At 38.9% G+C, this 14,911-nt stretch overlaps 1 protein-coding gene across 1 annotated transcript; it reads right to left on the reverse strand.

Annotated features, from left to right (window-relative positions):
- Positions 1-732: 732 nt before the first annotated feature.
- GJB7 (gap junction protein beta 7) lies at positions 733-1,596 on the reverse strand. The gene has a single exon (XM_047860370.1). It carries the CDS (start codon positions 1,594-1,596, stop codon positions 733-735), a length of 864 nt encoding a protein of 287 aa, XP_047716326.1.
- Between the last annotated feature and the right edge of the window lie 13,315 nt (positions 1,597-14,911).

Here is a 14,911-nt window from a genome sequence, read left to right on the forward strand (position 1 = left end):
GGTCCAATAAATACAGAAATTTACAAAGTATTCAATGTTCAGTGGTTAAAAGAGAAGGGTTAAGTAATTATCAAGTGGGTATGTTCCTTTTCTGGGTCCTACCTGCTCCCTGTCCGTGTAGTTGGTGGGACCTGCCTTCTGGTATGACTGGAGTGACCCTTTCAGGTATCTGTTAGGTTCAGGCTTAAGTGGGACATGTCCCCAGTAATATTTGTATTAATTTGGAAACCACAAATTATGGCTTTATTCCCTCTCCCCTAGTCCATTTATATCCAGGGAGACCTAAACTGCAGAGGCCTGGGCTCTGTGGTCATTTCCCCAGGCCAGGCCTTCTCACTGAGTGTGCTTCTGTTTGCCTTGGCTACCTGCTACTGTGCCCTCACCATGCTCTTTATCTGCAAAGATTATGTAGAGCTGAGTGAGGGGAGCCTTGGCTTCCACTTTGGAAAGATTGCCAATGCCTCAACCTCAGCTTGGAAGCCATCACGTTTGTCAGAAATGTCACTTTCTATATTTTCCAGGTGACAGATCTAAGCGTTTAAGAGAATGCCGTTCACTGGATTTTTTCAGACTAATTTGCAATTAACTATTCAAACACAACTCACATATCCACTTGAACCCTATGACAATGAGATCTCTGTCTAGTGTGTACAACTGAGCACATACTGAAAATTTTTTAAAAATTTTTCCCAAATGACATTAAGGCTGACACCCTTTGTTTTCCAACATAGCTTAGGTCTTGCTTAGGAAGGATGCAGATTCTCCTTGCCAACCCTCTTGTGTATCACAAAGCAGTTTTGTTTTACCTCGGGAGGGAGGGGGTTCAGGGGTGTGCAGTGTGCTTATGGCTGAGTCTGAGTGGCAATTCTGGAGCAGGGGAGGAGCCCCTATCCCACCACATTCAACATATCTGAGGTTGTGGCACTCACACACTGAAGACTTGAGTGTCTTAGAGTGTTTTTGGAGATAGCACTTAATAAGGCACTTGAGAACCAAAAAGCTCAGTTCAATGAAATTCAACACAATGCACAGGCATGAGGTAATAACCAAGAAGAAGATGAAGATCGTTTTCTCGGTGGGTTTGGATATGAAGCAGTCCACAGTGTTGGGACAAGGTTTCAAATCACACTTCATAAGGTACGGAACACTAAAGCCATCATACAGCTTGTAAAATAAAACCAGGAAGCCAATTTCAAAACCAGTTTTAACAATGAGACTGATCAGGTAAGTGTACCACAGACCCCCATCCATCACACCTAGGCTGACATAGAGTTTCTTTCTGTGCCTTTTCTCTCTACTGTCACAACAGGCTACATGTAGAACCACAAGAAGTGAAGGCATAGAGACCATGATCAGCTGTAAGGCCCAAAGTCTGACCTGGGAAATGGGGAAGAAGTGATCAAAACACACATTTTCACAACCAGGCTGTTTAATGTTGCACTCAAACTCTTTCTGCTCATCTTTCCACACATGCTCTGCTGCCACCATGTAGACCAGCAAACGGAAGATGAACACAACAGCCAACCAAATCCGCCCAATTCCGGTTGAGTATTTATTTACTCCAGTTAGGAGGTCTCTGAGGAACATCCAACTCATGACTTAGGCTCAAAAGAAGGTAAGATTCTGCAAAAGAAAACAATTTCATCAAGATTCATTTATTTTCATTTTATTGATCATTTCCACTGTCTTACTTGATTATGAATTATGGACGATAAAGTTGAATTTCAACTCTGGTTGTTGAGGACTCACATTCATACAAGGAGATGACACAATTGGTCCACAGACGTAATTGATTCCTTGCCCAGTTAAGTTTGGAATTTAGTTGGTGATCCCACACACACTATCTCATTTTCAAACAAATCCTTCCAGCTTATTGCTTCTAAGGATGGATGGGTTCTGTTAGTGATCTAGAAAAAAAAATAGATATGAATCCCAAGGTGACATTGGCACCTTGAAATACCCCTCACATACCAGCTTCTTGAAATTGTAATCTCTACTCACTTTCTCTAGTTTGTTAATGCCCCTCCCCAATCCTTAAAGGTTATTTCCTTCCCCTAGCTCCTCTCATGTCCTGTGTCCCATATCCCATACCAACAACTGAGCTCACCTACAGTCCCATAGTGAAAAGTGAGGGTCTCCAATATGAACTTCTTCAAACTCATGTTTCCTCACCCCTGCAGGTCTACTTACATCAATGCCCAACTTAACATGCTCTACACAGTTTAGAGGGAGGGGTCAGCCTCATCTTGCCTCAAAATGATCATTCCAACTCTACACCCCACTCTTGATTTATCCATTTTCCCTGCTTCTGTATCTTCAACCTTCACTGGTTCCTTCATCTCAGCATATAAATGTGCTTAAGTTTTATCCCTTATTTCTACTATTACAACAATCATTTACTCTTCAACTCACTGAGTCTAGTTTTTCTGCTCATCATTGCATGCTAAAATTAGCACTACCACTGACCTGCCAAATCTTCTGGACACTCTGGATCTCACTTAATTTTTCTATGATACTGTTGCCTGCTCTTGTGTTCTTGAAACTCTTTGAGCCTTGACATCCAGGATCGTCTTCTTTCTATTGTTTCTATCTTCTCTTTCTATTGTTCTGATTCTCTTAATTGTACCATCTTAGTTTTCTTTGTCTAATTCATAAAAGCTCTGTCCTCTGCTCTTTTCTTACTCCATATGCTCTCCCTAGAAAATCTCATTCACTCCCAGGGATTCATCTACCATTTTCAGATTTCTGACTCTCAAATATTTGGCTTCTCACCAGATTTCCATATCTCACTGCCCCTTGGTTATCATTTAAATATGCCACAGGCCTCTCAAACTTGAAGTATCTATAGATGAATTTATTATCTGCTCTGCTCTTTGATTTTATTGCTTAATGGCATCACCAATACCCAAACACCCAAGTTGGAAATCTCATATTCATCCTGGACCTCTCTCTCTTATGACCCTTTAAAAATTTTTTTAAATATTTATTTACTTATTTTGAGAGAGCGGGGTGAGGAGAGTACAAGCAGGGGAGCAGCAGAGAGAGGGGGAGAGAGAGAAGGAGAGAGACAGAGAGAGAGAGAGAGAGAGAGAGAGAGAGAGAATTCCAAGAAGATTCCATGCTGCCAGTGCAGAGCTCAACATGGGGCTCAAACTCAGGAATGGTGAGCTCATGACCTGAGCCAAAACCATGAGTCAGACACTTAATCGAGTCACACAGGTGCCCCTTTTATGACCCTTCTTAATTACTCACAAAATTCTTCTGGTTCCTCCCTCCAAATATCTCTCAAATTCATCTCCAGGTCACTGCTAAAATCTCTTTCACCTGTACAGCCTTTTCACAGCTTTCTATTCCCAGTCTTACCATCTCTTCCCCTCTCCTCCTAATATGTCCTTGATGCTGTTTAATTATCTTGTACCTCTCTCCATCTCTTTTGCCCTTTTCTATATAAAAGTTGAAAGGAAACTAGGGAGCCTTCTTTTTCATTTCATTGATGTTGTCTTTCTGGCACACTCCACTTCCATCTTTTCTTATAATTGGATTCCCTGATTTATGTTTGTTGGGCCCATTATATACACAGCATACTCTGTTCAGTGTTTTTGAGTTGGTCTCTCCCAACTACCCTGGAAAGTGGGGGTTTTGTTTGTTTAGTTTGTCGGTTGGTTGGTTTGGTTTGTTTGTTTATGGTGGTGGATGTTTTGTTCTTTCAGATGAGAAAGCACATTCTGAAAAATGAAGCCACTTTCCCAAGGTCACAAAATAAGATGCAGAGGGTTCAAATCTAATTTCCATCACTCTAAAACAGAGCTTCTCAACGGTGGCACCATTGATATTTGGGTCTGGATAATTCTTTGTTGGAGCAGCTATCCTAAGCCTTGTAGGTTGTTTAGCAGAATCTCTCGCCTCTACCAGCTAGATGCCAGTAGCACCACCTCCCCATTTTGGACAACTAAAAATGTCTCCAGACATTTCTAAATGTACCCTGTGGAGATGAGACAGAATCTCTCCAAGTGAAAACCACTTCTCATAACTCTCTGCTATAATCAGAAGATGTGGGCTAGAGCTCCAGGTCTGCCACTAATATGCTTTGTGATTTCTTAGGTGAAATTCTTGCCATTTTAGTTCTTGTTTTCTATTACAAAAATTAATTACCTTTTGCTTTCTCTCTAACTCAGCTGAAAGAGTATCATGGAAATGATCATGTGAGAGGAATGAGGAGGTTAAGAAAATTGGGATATTGTTAATAGCAGCACACCTGTTGGAGCATGGCACATTACCTCTTACAGGGGAAACAATATGTAGCAAGCCCACACACAAAAGCCCTGAGGAGATGTATGAAGGTTAAGATATGTTTTCAGAGAAAACAAACATACATGTACACAGTGATCTATTGAGCAGGGAATAAATACTTCAATGTCCTTGGGTTTTCAGAACACAAACAAAATTGTATTAAATAAAAAGGAGTTTCAAATCCACCTGAAAGGTTAATGTCTCCATGAGTTATTAAAACAAAGTCCCAAAGATTAAAAAGGGAAAACAAAAGGTATTATGTTTTCCTACAACATGTGTCATCGGGCATTTGTCCATATTATTTAAAAGGATATTTATGTAATGTTACAAAACATTTGAAAGTACCCTGCTGATCATTTTAGAAAAGGGAGGAAGGCAAGAGTAGATCCAGACTGTTTTGCTAAAAGAAAAGCAGTAAGAAAGAAACTGCTGTTTGAATAGAGTTAAAAGACTGACACCATCAAATGTGTAAGAATCATGAATTTCATTTGACTGATAAATGTCTATCCTATTTTGAAATTCTCTGCTGATAGAAAGGCAGTGGCTTTTCTTAGGAGGGAAAGGTGTTCTAATATTAGTCCAGTTTTAACAAAGCTGGTTTAGTATAGCGGATAAGAGCCTGGGCACAGCATTGAACTCCATGGGTTCAAGCCCAAGTTCAGCTGTGATGATAATAGTACTAATCACGTGGGGCTCAAAACAGAGTCTGACACATGGTAGTGATCAGTAAGCATTATTATTATTATTTTGTCATTAAAAGTCTTTTCTTGGTATCAAATTGGAAGGCTTTCCAATTGCAAGTTAGTATGTTTTTTTCTCTAACTTTTTTCCTCTGAAGGTGGATAAGTTAGGAATCTTTATATAATAGCCCTTTAAGCATTTGAAAGCAGTCATTAGTTTGAAGTCATTAGCTCATCATGTTTATCTCTTAATAATAATTCATATTGTCTCTTTATTTTTAATAAAGGTCTTTAATTTATCCCTTTTCTTAAGTCACTATGGATTACTCCCAATTTTTAAAGAGTTTCTACTTGCCAATTCTAATGTACCAATTTTCCTATGATTTTCTCTTTTCTCTTGAGAACTAGCAGTTAAGTGCACAGGAATTTCATTTGGAAAATTCAATTAATTAAATATTTTCAGAAAGTAAAATATTCAATATTGCCAATATCATGAATAATTTTGGGAATTGAAGATTTCCCCCAAACATTTTATCTAAATTAAAAATGGAGTCTGGTAAGTTTTAATATCCAGAATATGTAAAGAACTGCTAAAACTCAACAACAAAAGATAACTCAAACATGGACAACAGATTTGAATAGACATATCTCCAAAGAAGATATACAAACGGCCAATCCATAGGTGAAAAGATGCTTAACGTCATTAGTCATTAGGAAAATGCAAATCAAAGCTATAAGAAGGGGCACCTGGGTGTTCAGTCGGTTGCGTGTCCAACTCTTGATTTCAGCTCAGGTTATGATCTTAGGGTCGTGGGATCAGACTCTGCATCAGGCTCTCTCTCTCTCTCTCTCTCTCTCTCTCTCTCTCTCTCTCTCCCTTTCTCTTCCTCTCTCCCTCTCCCTCCCTCTCCTTCCCTCTCTCTCCCCTCCCCTGCTCATGCTCTTTATTTCTAAAATAAATTTGTTTTTAATGTTTAAAAAAAGCTACAATACTTACTAAGATGGGTATAGTTTTTAAAATATAAAATAACAATTGTTGGCAAGGATGTGGGGAAATTGGAACTCTTGTACAAAGCTGGTGGGAATGTAAAGTGGGGCAGCCACTGTGGAAAACTGTTTGGCAGTTCCTCAAAAAGCTAAACATAGCATTACCATCTGACCCAGCAATTCTACTTCTAGATATATACCCCAAAATTGGAAATAGGAACTCAAAGAGATATTTGTATGACAGTTTTCATCAAAACATTATTCTCAATAGCCAACATGTGGGAAACAACCCAAGTTACATCAAGAATGAATGTGCAAAATGTGGTATACACATACAAAGGTATATTAGTCAGTTAATGAAGTTCTGACCCATGCTACAGTGAGAGTGAACTTTGAAGACATTATGGTAATAAAATATGTAAGATACAAAAGGACAAATATTGTGTGATTCCACTTGTATGAAGTGTCTAGAACAGTAGAACAGGGAAATTCATAGAGATAGAAAGTAGATTAGAGACTACCAGGGACAGGAAGGAAGGAAGGAAGGAAGGAAGGAAGGAAGGAAGGAAGAAAGAATGGTGAGCTTTTGCTTAGTAGTTACAAATTTTGTTTGGGGTTGAAAAAGTTTTGGAAATAGTGCTGATGGTTGTACAATACAAATCATGTAATTAATGCCACTGAATTGTGCACTGAAAAGTGATTAAAATGGAAAATTTTATGTCATATGTATTTTACCACAATGAATAAAGTTCCCCCAAAAAGTAGGTGGAAGGAAACTATTTAGAATAGAAGGAAACAATAGGGGTCCAAATAGCCTGAACATTTTGGGAGAACTGTGTTGTATAGGGAGTAGAAACAGGGACAAAAGGAAGAATAGTAATATAATATAATAAATATAATACTCATCAATGAAATAAGTTCTTATATGATTTTATTTTTTATGATTTTTGTTGTCCATATTTTTTCCAATAAGAATGTACAAAATTAAATCTGAAAGATCTAATAAAAAATAAACACTAATAAATCAGAGAGCTATCACTGTTGCATTTATAGAATGAATGTTTATAAATCAAACCATATCTGCAAGGTTACTATGTAAGAAAATCATGTGGTGAATCCTTTTCAATCTCTCTTACCTCTACGTATGTGTCTATAACTCCCAAAATTATGTATGTCCAGTCCACACCTGTCTCCTTGTCATCTCTGCTAGGATGTCATCTCATAAATTCAAAATGTTTGAAAGTGAACTCATGGTGTTGCTTACTCCACCCTCCATCTCCCTGCAAAAGCACGGCCCCTCCTCCAGTGTTCTCTACCTCAGTAGATTGTACCACCATGCAACTAGCATTGAGCCAGAAACTTCGAAGTTGTTTTTCACCTTCTCCCTACTCCAAACCCCACATCCAATCTATATTCAAGCCCAAAGTTTCTACCTTTGAAATATATCCCCCAAATGTTCACTCTTTCATCTACACTGCTTCCACCCTAATCCAAACCTTCCTCATCTCTTGCCTGGTATACCATAAAAGCTTCTTATCTGTCTCCGCTTTTCTCATTCTTGACCTCATCCAACCTGTTTTCCATCAATAACTAGATTAACATTTAAAATGGAGATTATAGGGGTGTCTGGGTGGCTCAGTCAGTTAAGCGTCCAACTTCGGCTCAGGTCGTGATCTCACAGTTTATGGGTTCGAGCCCTGTGTCAGGCTCTGTGCCTGACAGCTCAGAGCCTGGAGCCTGCTTCGTATTCTGTGTCTCCCTCTGTCTCTGCCTTTCCCCCACTCATATTCTCTCTCTCTCTCTCTCTCTCTCTCTCTCTCTCTCTCTCTCAAAAATAAATAAACATAAAAAAAAAATAAGATGGAAATGATAGGGGTGCCTGGGTGGCTCAGTTGGTAAGCATGCAACTCTTGATTTGGGCTCAGGTCATGATCTCACGGTTCGTGAGTTTGAGTCCCTTGTCGGGCTCAGAGCTGACCTCGCAGAGCTTTCTGAGGGTTCTTTCTCTCCCCCGCTCTCTGCTACTACTCTGCTTGTGCACGCTCTCTCTCAAAATAAATAAATACACTTTAAAAATTTTGTAAATAAATTAAATGGAGATTATATCAGAAAGAAGTCAAACTTTCACTATTTGCAGACGGCATGATACTTTCTGTAGAAAGCCTTGAAGACCACCAAAAAATGGCTAGAACTGATACATGAATTCAGCAAAATTGCAAGATATGAAATCAACATACAGAAATCTGTTGCATTTCTATACACCAATCATGAAGAAGCAGAAAGAAAAATCAAAGAGTTGATCCTGTTTACAATTGCGCCAAACATCCTAAGATGCCTAGGAATAAACCTAGCCAAAGAGGTAAAAGATCTGTACTCTGAAAACTATAGAACACTTAAGAAAGAAATTGAAGAGGACACAAAGAAATTGAAAAACATTCCATGCTTATGAATTGAAAAACAGACACTGTTAAAATATCTATACTACCCAAAGCAATCTATATATTACATGCAATCCTTATCAAAATACCACCAACATTTTTCACAAAGCTAGAACAAACAATCCTAAAATTTGTGTGGAACCACAAAAGACTCCGAATAGCCAAAGCAATCTTGAAAAAGAAAAACAAAGCTGGAGGCATCACAATTCTAGACTTCAAGCTGTATTATAAAGCTATAGTCATCAAGACAGTATGGTACTCATTGAGGAGGGCACCTGTTGGGATGAGTACTGGGTGTTGTATGGAAACCAATTTGACAATAAATTATATTTAATATAAAAAAAAGTATGGTACTAGCACAAAAACAGACACATAGATCAGTCAACAGAACAGAAAACCCAGAAAAGTACCCAAAGCTATATGGTCAACTAATCTTTGACAAAGCAGGAAAGAAAATTCAATGGAAAAAAAGACAGTCTCTGCAACAAATAACGTTGGGAAAACTGGACAGCAACATGCAGAAGAATGAAACTAGACCACTTTTTTACACCATTCACAAAAACAAATTCAAAATGGATTAAAGAACTAAATGTGAGACAGGAAACCATCAAAATCCTAGAGAAGAACACAGGCAGCAACCTGTTTGACCTCAGCCATAGCAACATCTTACTAGACACATCATTGGAGGCAAGGGAAACAAAAGCAAACTTGAATTTCTGGGACTGCATCAAGATAAAAAGCTTCTACACAGCAAAGGAAACAACCAACAAAACTAAAAAGCAGCCTACAGAATGGAAGAAGATATTTGCAAATGACATATCTGATAAAGGGTTAGTATCCAAAATCTATAAAAAATTTATCAAAGTCAACACCCAAAAAACAAATAACCCAGTTAAGAAATGGACAGAAGACATGAATAGACATTTTTTCTAAAGAAGACATTCAGATAGCTAACAGACACATGAAAAGATGCTCAACATCACTCATCATCGGGGAAGTCAAATCATAACAACGATGGGATACCACCTCACACCTATCAGAATGGCTAAAATGAACAACACAGGAAACAACAGATGTTGGTGAGATGCAGAAAAAGGGGAGCCCTCTTACACTGTTGGTGGGAATGCAAACTGGTATAGCCACTCTGGAAAACAGTATGGAGGCTCCTCAAAAAGTTAGAAGTAGAACTACCATGACCCAGGAATTGCACTACTAGGTATTTACTCAAAGGATACAAAAGTACAGTTTCAAAGGGGAACAGGCACTCTGATGTTTATAGCAGCATTATCAACAATAGCCACATTATGGAAAGAGCCCAAATGTCCATTGACTGATGAATGGATAAAGAATATGTGATATATATACACAAAGGAATATTACTCAGTCATCAGAAAGTGAAATCTTGCCATTTGCAAGGATGTGGATGGAGCTAGAATGTATTATGCTAAGTAAAACAAGTGAGTGAGAGAAAAACAAATGCCATATGATTTCACTCATATATGAAATTTAAGAAACAAAACAGATGAACATAAGGGAAGGGGAAAAAAAAGAAAGAGGGAAGCAAATCATAATAGACTGTCTACTATAGAGAGCAAACTGAGGGTTGGTGGAGGAGAGATGGGCATGGGATGGGCTAGATGGGTGATGGGTATTAAGGAGAGCATTTTCTATGATGAGAACTGGGTATTATATGTAAGTGATGAATCACTAAGTTCAATATTACACTATATGTTAACTAACTAGAATTTAAATAAAAATTTGAAAAAGTGCACATAGAAATATACATTAAAAAATTTAAAATAATAATGAAAATAAAATGGAGAATATATCATCTCGTTCTATCATTTCTCTGCTTAAACCTCTAACCCGACTTCCCATTGCACTTAGGGTAGGAAAAAAGGGGCAAATATTTACCAAACGATGAAGCCTTGCATAGTGGTGCCCTTGCCTGTCTCTTCAACCTCATCTTGCACATCCCCAAGGTACAGTGAATTCAGGCATGCTCCTCTCCTTTAATTTCCTCCTTTAGATCCTACATCCATTTTGTTCCTCCTACCTGAGATGATCTTGTCTCCCTCACCTGAATGAGAGAGGCTTTTTGTGACCCCCACCAATCTAAATTAGTCTTCTTTGGTATTCTTGTTTACAATATTGGCATCTTTCGTTCGTGCCATTTATAACTTATAATCACTTATTTATATGACTAATATCTGAAGATACTGTGTGTTCTATAAGAGAAAGGACTAGGGATGCCAGATTGAGCAAGCAAATAAAATGTAGGCTGTCCAGCTAAATTTGAATTTCAGATAAACAATGAATAATTTCTTACTGTGCCATCCAATATTCAGGATTACTTAAACTGAAAAAGTATTCCATTATTTTTTCTTAACTACTTTTAATGTTTATTTATTTTTGAGACAGAGGGAGACAGAGCACAAGTCGGGGAGGGGCAGAGAGAGAGGGAGACACAGAATCTGAAACAGGCTCCAGGCTCTGAGCTGTCAGCACAGAGCCTGATGCAGGGCTCAAACCCACGAACCGTGAAATCATGACCTGAGCTGAAGTTGGAGGCTTAACTGACTGACGCACCCAGGCGCCCCAAAAAGTATCCATTAGTTATCCGATATTCATTTTTTTTCCTTTTTTTTTAATATATGAAATTTATTGTCAAATTGGTTTCCATACAACGCCCAGTGCTCATCCCAAAAGGTGCCCTCCTCAATACCCATCACCCACCCTCCCCTGCCTCCCACCCCCCATCAACCCTCAGTTTGTTCTCAGTTTTTAAGAGTCTCTTATGCTTTGGCTGTCTCCCACTCTAACCTCTTTTTTTTTTTTCCTTCCCCTCCCCCATGGGTTTCTGTTAAGTTTCTCAGGATCCACATAAGAGTGAAACCATATTGTATCTGTCTTTCTCTGTATGGCTTATTTCACTTAGCATCACACTCTCCAGTTCCATCCACGTTGCTACAAAAGGCCATATTTCATTTTTTCTCATTGCCACATAGTATTCCATTGTGTATATAAACCACAATTTCTTTATCCATTCATCAGTTGATGGACATTTAGGCTCTTTCCATAATTTGGCTATTGTTGAGAGTACTGCTATAAACATTGGGGTACAAGTGCCCCTATGCATCAGTACTCCTGTATCCCTTGGATAAATTCCTAGCAGTGCTATTGCTGGGTCATAGGGTAGGTCTATTTTTAATTTTCTGAGGAACCTCCACACTGCTTTCCAGAGCGGCTGCACCAATTTGCATTCCCACCAACAGTGCAAGAGGGTTCCCATTTCTCCACATCTTCTCCAGCATCTATAGTCTCCTGATTTGTTCATTTTGGCCACTCTGGCGTGAGGTGATATCTGAGTGTGTTTTTGATTTGTATTTCCCTGTTGAGGAGCGACGTTGAGCATCTTTTCATGTGCCTGTTGGCCATCCGGATGTCTTCTTTAGAGAAGTGTCTATTCATGTTTTCTGCCCATTTCTTCACTGGGTTATTTGTTTTTCGGGTGTGGAGTTTGGTGAGCTCTTTATAGATTTTGGATACTAGCCCTTTGTCTGATATGTCATTTGCAAATATCTTTTCCCATTCCGTTGGTTGCCTTTTAGTTTTGTTGGTTGTTTCCTTTGCTGTGCAGAAGCTTTTTATCTTCATAAGGTCCCAGTAATTCACTTTTGCTTTTAATTCCCTTGCCTTTGGGGATGTGTCGAGTAAGAGATTGCTACGGCTGAGGTCAGAGAGGTCTTTTCCTGCTTTCTCCTCTAAGGTTTTGATGGTTTCCTGTCTCACATTCAGGTCCTTTATCCATTTTGAGTTTATTTTTGTGAATGGTGTGAGAAAGTGGTCTAGTTTCAACCTTCTGCATGTTGCTGTCCAGTTCTCCCAGCACCATTTGTTAAAGAGACTGTCTTCTTTCCATTGGATGTTCTTTGCTGCTTTGTCAAAGATGAGTTGGCCATACGTTTGTGGGTCTAGTTCTGGGGTTTCTATTCTATTCCATTGGTCTATGTGTCTGTTTTTGTGCCAATACCATGCTGTCTTGATGATGACAGCTTTGTAGTAGAGGCTAAAGTCTGGGATTGTGATGCCTCCTGCTTTGGTTAGTTATCTGATATTCAAAATTAACTGGACAATCTATATTTTATGTGGCAACCTAAACAAGTACTTTGATTGTCCTCTGTTGTGTACTCAGTGCCTAAGTAATAGTGCAAAATTCAGTAACAAATGGGAACACAGCTTGCTCTAAAGCTCAGAAACATTTGGAAAACTCAATCATTCTTCTCCTTATACCCAGCCTCTCTATCTCCACCTTAATTAAATTGCTATGTTCTCCACAAAACTATGCAGTCTGCTCTGAGGTCCCCACTTCCTGTAACTTCTGGATGGACCTGAGATTCAGACCATCTTGCTTCATCTCTGCAAGAAAAGCAAGTGGGAGATACCCCCAGACTTTCTCCTAAAATCCACTCCACGCTTTTGACTGCTAGATTAGAATGCTGTTCCCATCCTGTTATTCTTCTGCTTGGGAATACTCTCTAGCTTCCATGAGACTTCTGGAATAAGTTTCCGAGTCTCACCTTCATGTTCAAGATCTTACACTCTTGTGTCTACCAACATTCACCAATACCCACTTTGGTCAGATGGTTCATCCTCCCACCCACCTACCTATGTCTTCCTGTCTCAAGACCTCATGTTCTTCTTATCTCCATGCACTTGCTCATGCTGTTCCTCCCTCCTCCCTGCCCTACCTCACTATTGCCTTTCAAGTTGTGATTTTTCTCTCTTCATATTTGTAGCCCTTAAACCTTAGCACATATTTTAGCCTTTGGTGGCTCTCATATAGACTTTGGTGTTTCTCACCAAAGAACCTTATGCCTTGCTTTAACATGCCTTAAGACCATGTTTGTTACTTGTTTTGTATACTCCAAAGTGCTTAGCATAAAGTGGCTGTTTAGTAAATGTTTATTAGCTGCATGTAGCTAAAGAAACAGCAAAGTTGTAGGTGCCTAATCTGTGTTGCACAGTAGTAAACAAAATAGACAGCGTTCCTTCTCTCAAAAACTTACAGCATAGAGGTTAAATAGGTATGGGGTTTTTTAGTTACCTAAATATGCAATTAGAAATTATGACAAATACATGCTCTAGGTGCAAGAGCAAGCTAGGTAGAGAAGGACCTCGCTCTCAAGGAGCTTATATTCTAGGGAGTGAGAGAAACAAACAAGAAACAAATGCATAAGATAATATCAGATAATGATGAAAGCTGTGAAGAAGCACAAGCAGAGTAATGTAATTATGATGGGTCCAGGAGAGCTTCTTTCAGTTGGCCATGGGAGGCCTCTCTGATGTGATAACCTTTGGATCGAGCCCCAAGAGACAAGGAGTCAGCTCTACATGAAGATATGAGGAAGAACGTCCTAGGAAAATGGAATGGCTGGACAGAATGAATTTGAGGAACAGAAGGCCCATGTGACTAGACCTCAGTGAATGAGGGATGGATGGCCTGAGATGAGGTTGGAAAAGGAGGTCCAGCCAGGTTACATGGCACCTTTGGAGTGGGCTGTTCCATGCTATGTCACTATAAACAAGAAGTTCACTCTTGGGAGGGTTCAGTTTCCCCATCTGTAAAGGGGGATAATAATATTCTCCAAGCTGACTTCATGAGGTTTGTTGTGAATATAAATCAAAATGAAATATAAGAATTTCATAAAGCACACACACACATAAGAAAAGAAAGAAATAGCAAAGTTGAATGTTGACTCTCAGGTGAAAAATTCAGTTTCAAATTTTTTTGCTCTTTCACATAGAATAAGTCACTCATACAGTCTTTGAGGGCCGTAATTCTTTCCATTGATCACATTAAGAAAACTGAGCTGAAAGATTAGAAATTAAAGTAATTTTCATATCACTTTGCTATTATACTTAATACTAATATTAATAGAAAATATCCATTCATTCCTATTTACTCAACAAATTCAAATGTTAAACTTACAGCAAGGGTTTTTTTTTTTTTTCAGGATTGGCATCAGTGTTGATTGATTCAAGTATTTCATAATTCCGTTAAAAATCCCAAATGAAATGTGTGTGGGTACACACGTGCACATGCACTATTGTAATGAGGAGTTGGAAGGCCCTAGTAACATTGATGAATTGTTTTAACTCATCTTCATGGCAGAGATCTAATCATCAAAATGCAGACTTTGGAGAAAAATGTGTAAATGTAAAAAAAAAATTTTTTTTTTGAGAAAAAGAGAGTGCAAGCAGGGGAGAGGGGCACAGCAGGGAAGAGAGAGAGAATCTTAAGTAGGCTCCATGCCTAGCATGGAGCCCAATGCAGGGCTTGATCTCACGACTGACCATGAGATTAAGAGTTGGATGCTTAACATACTGAGCTGCTCAGGCGCCCCTGTAAATGTCAAATTTAAAATAACTATCCCCTGTGTGCCACATATTTCAGAGTCACAACCAAAAGAATACATAGAGGAAATAAATTTGTACACATCACAGTCTACTCTC

The sequence above is a fragment of the Prionailurus viverrinus genome, chromosome B2 (assembly GCF_022837055.1).
Source record: "Prionailurus viverrinus isolate Anna chromosome B2, UM_Priviv_1.0, whole genome shotgun sequence".
NCBI lineage: Eukaryota > Metazoa > Chordata > Mammalia > Carnivora > Felidae > Prionailurus > Prionailurus viverrinus.

Coding starts and splice junctions, on each gene's coding strand:
- GJB7 (XM_047860370.1), bottom strand. CDS start 1,596: ATGAGTTGGATGTTCCTCAGAGACCTCCTAACTGGAGTAAATAAATAC.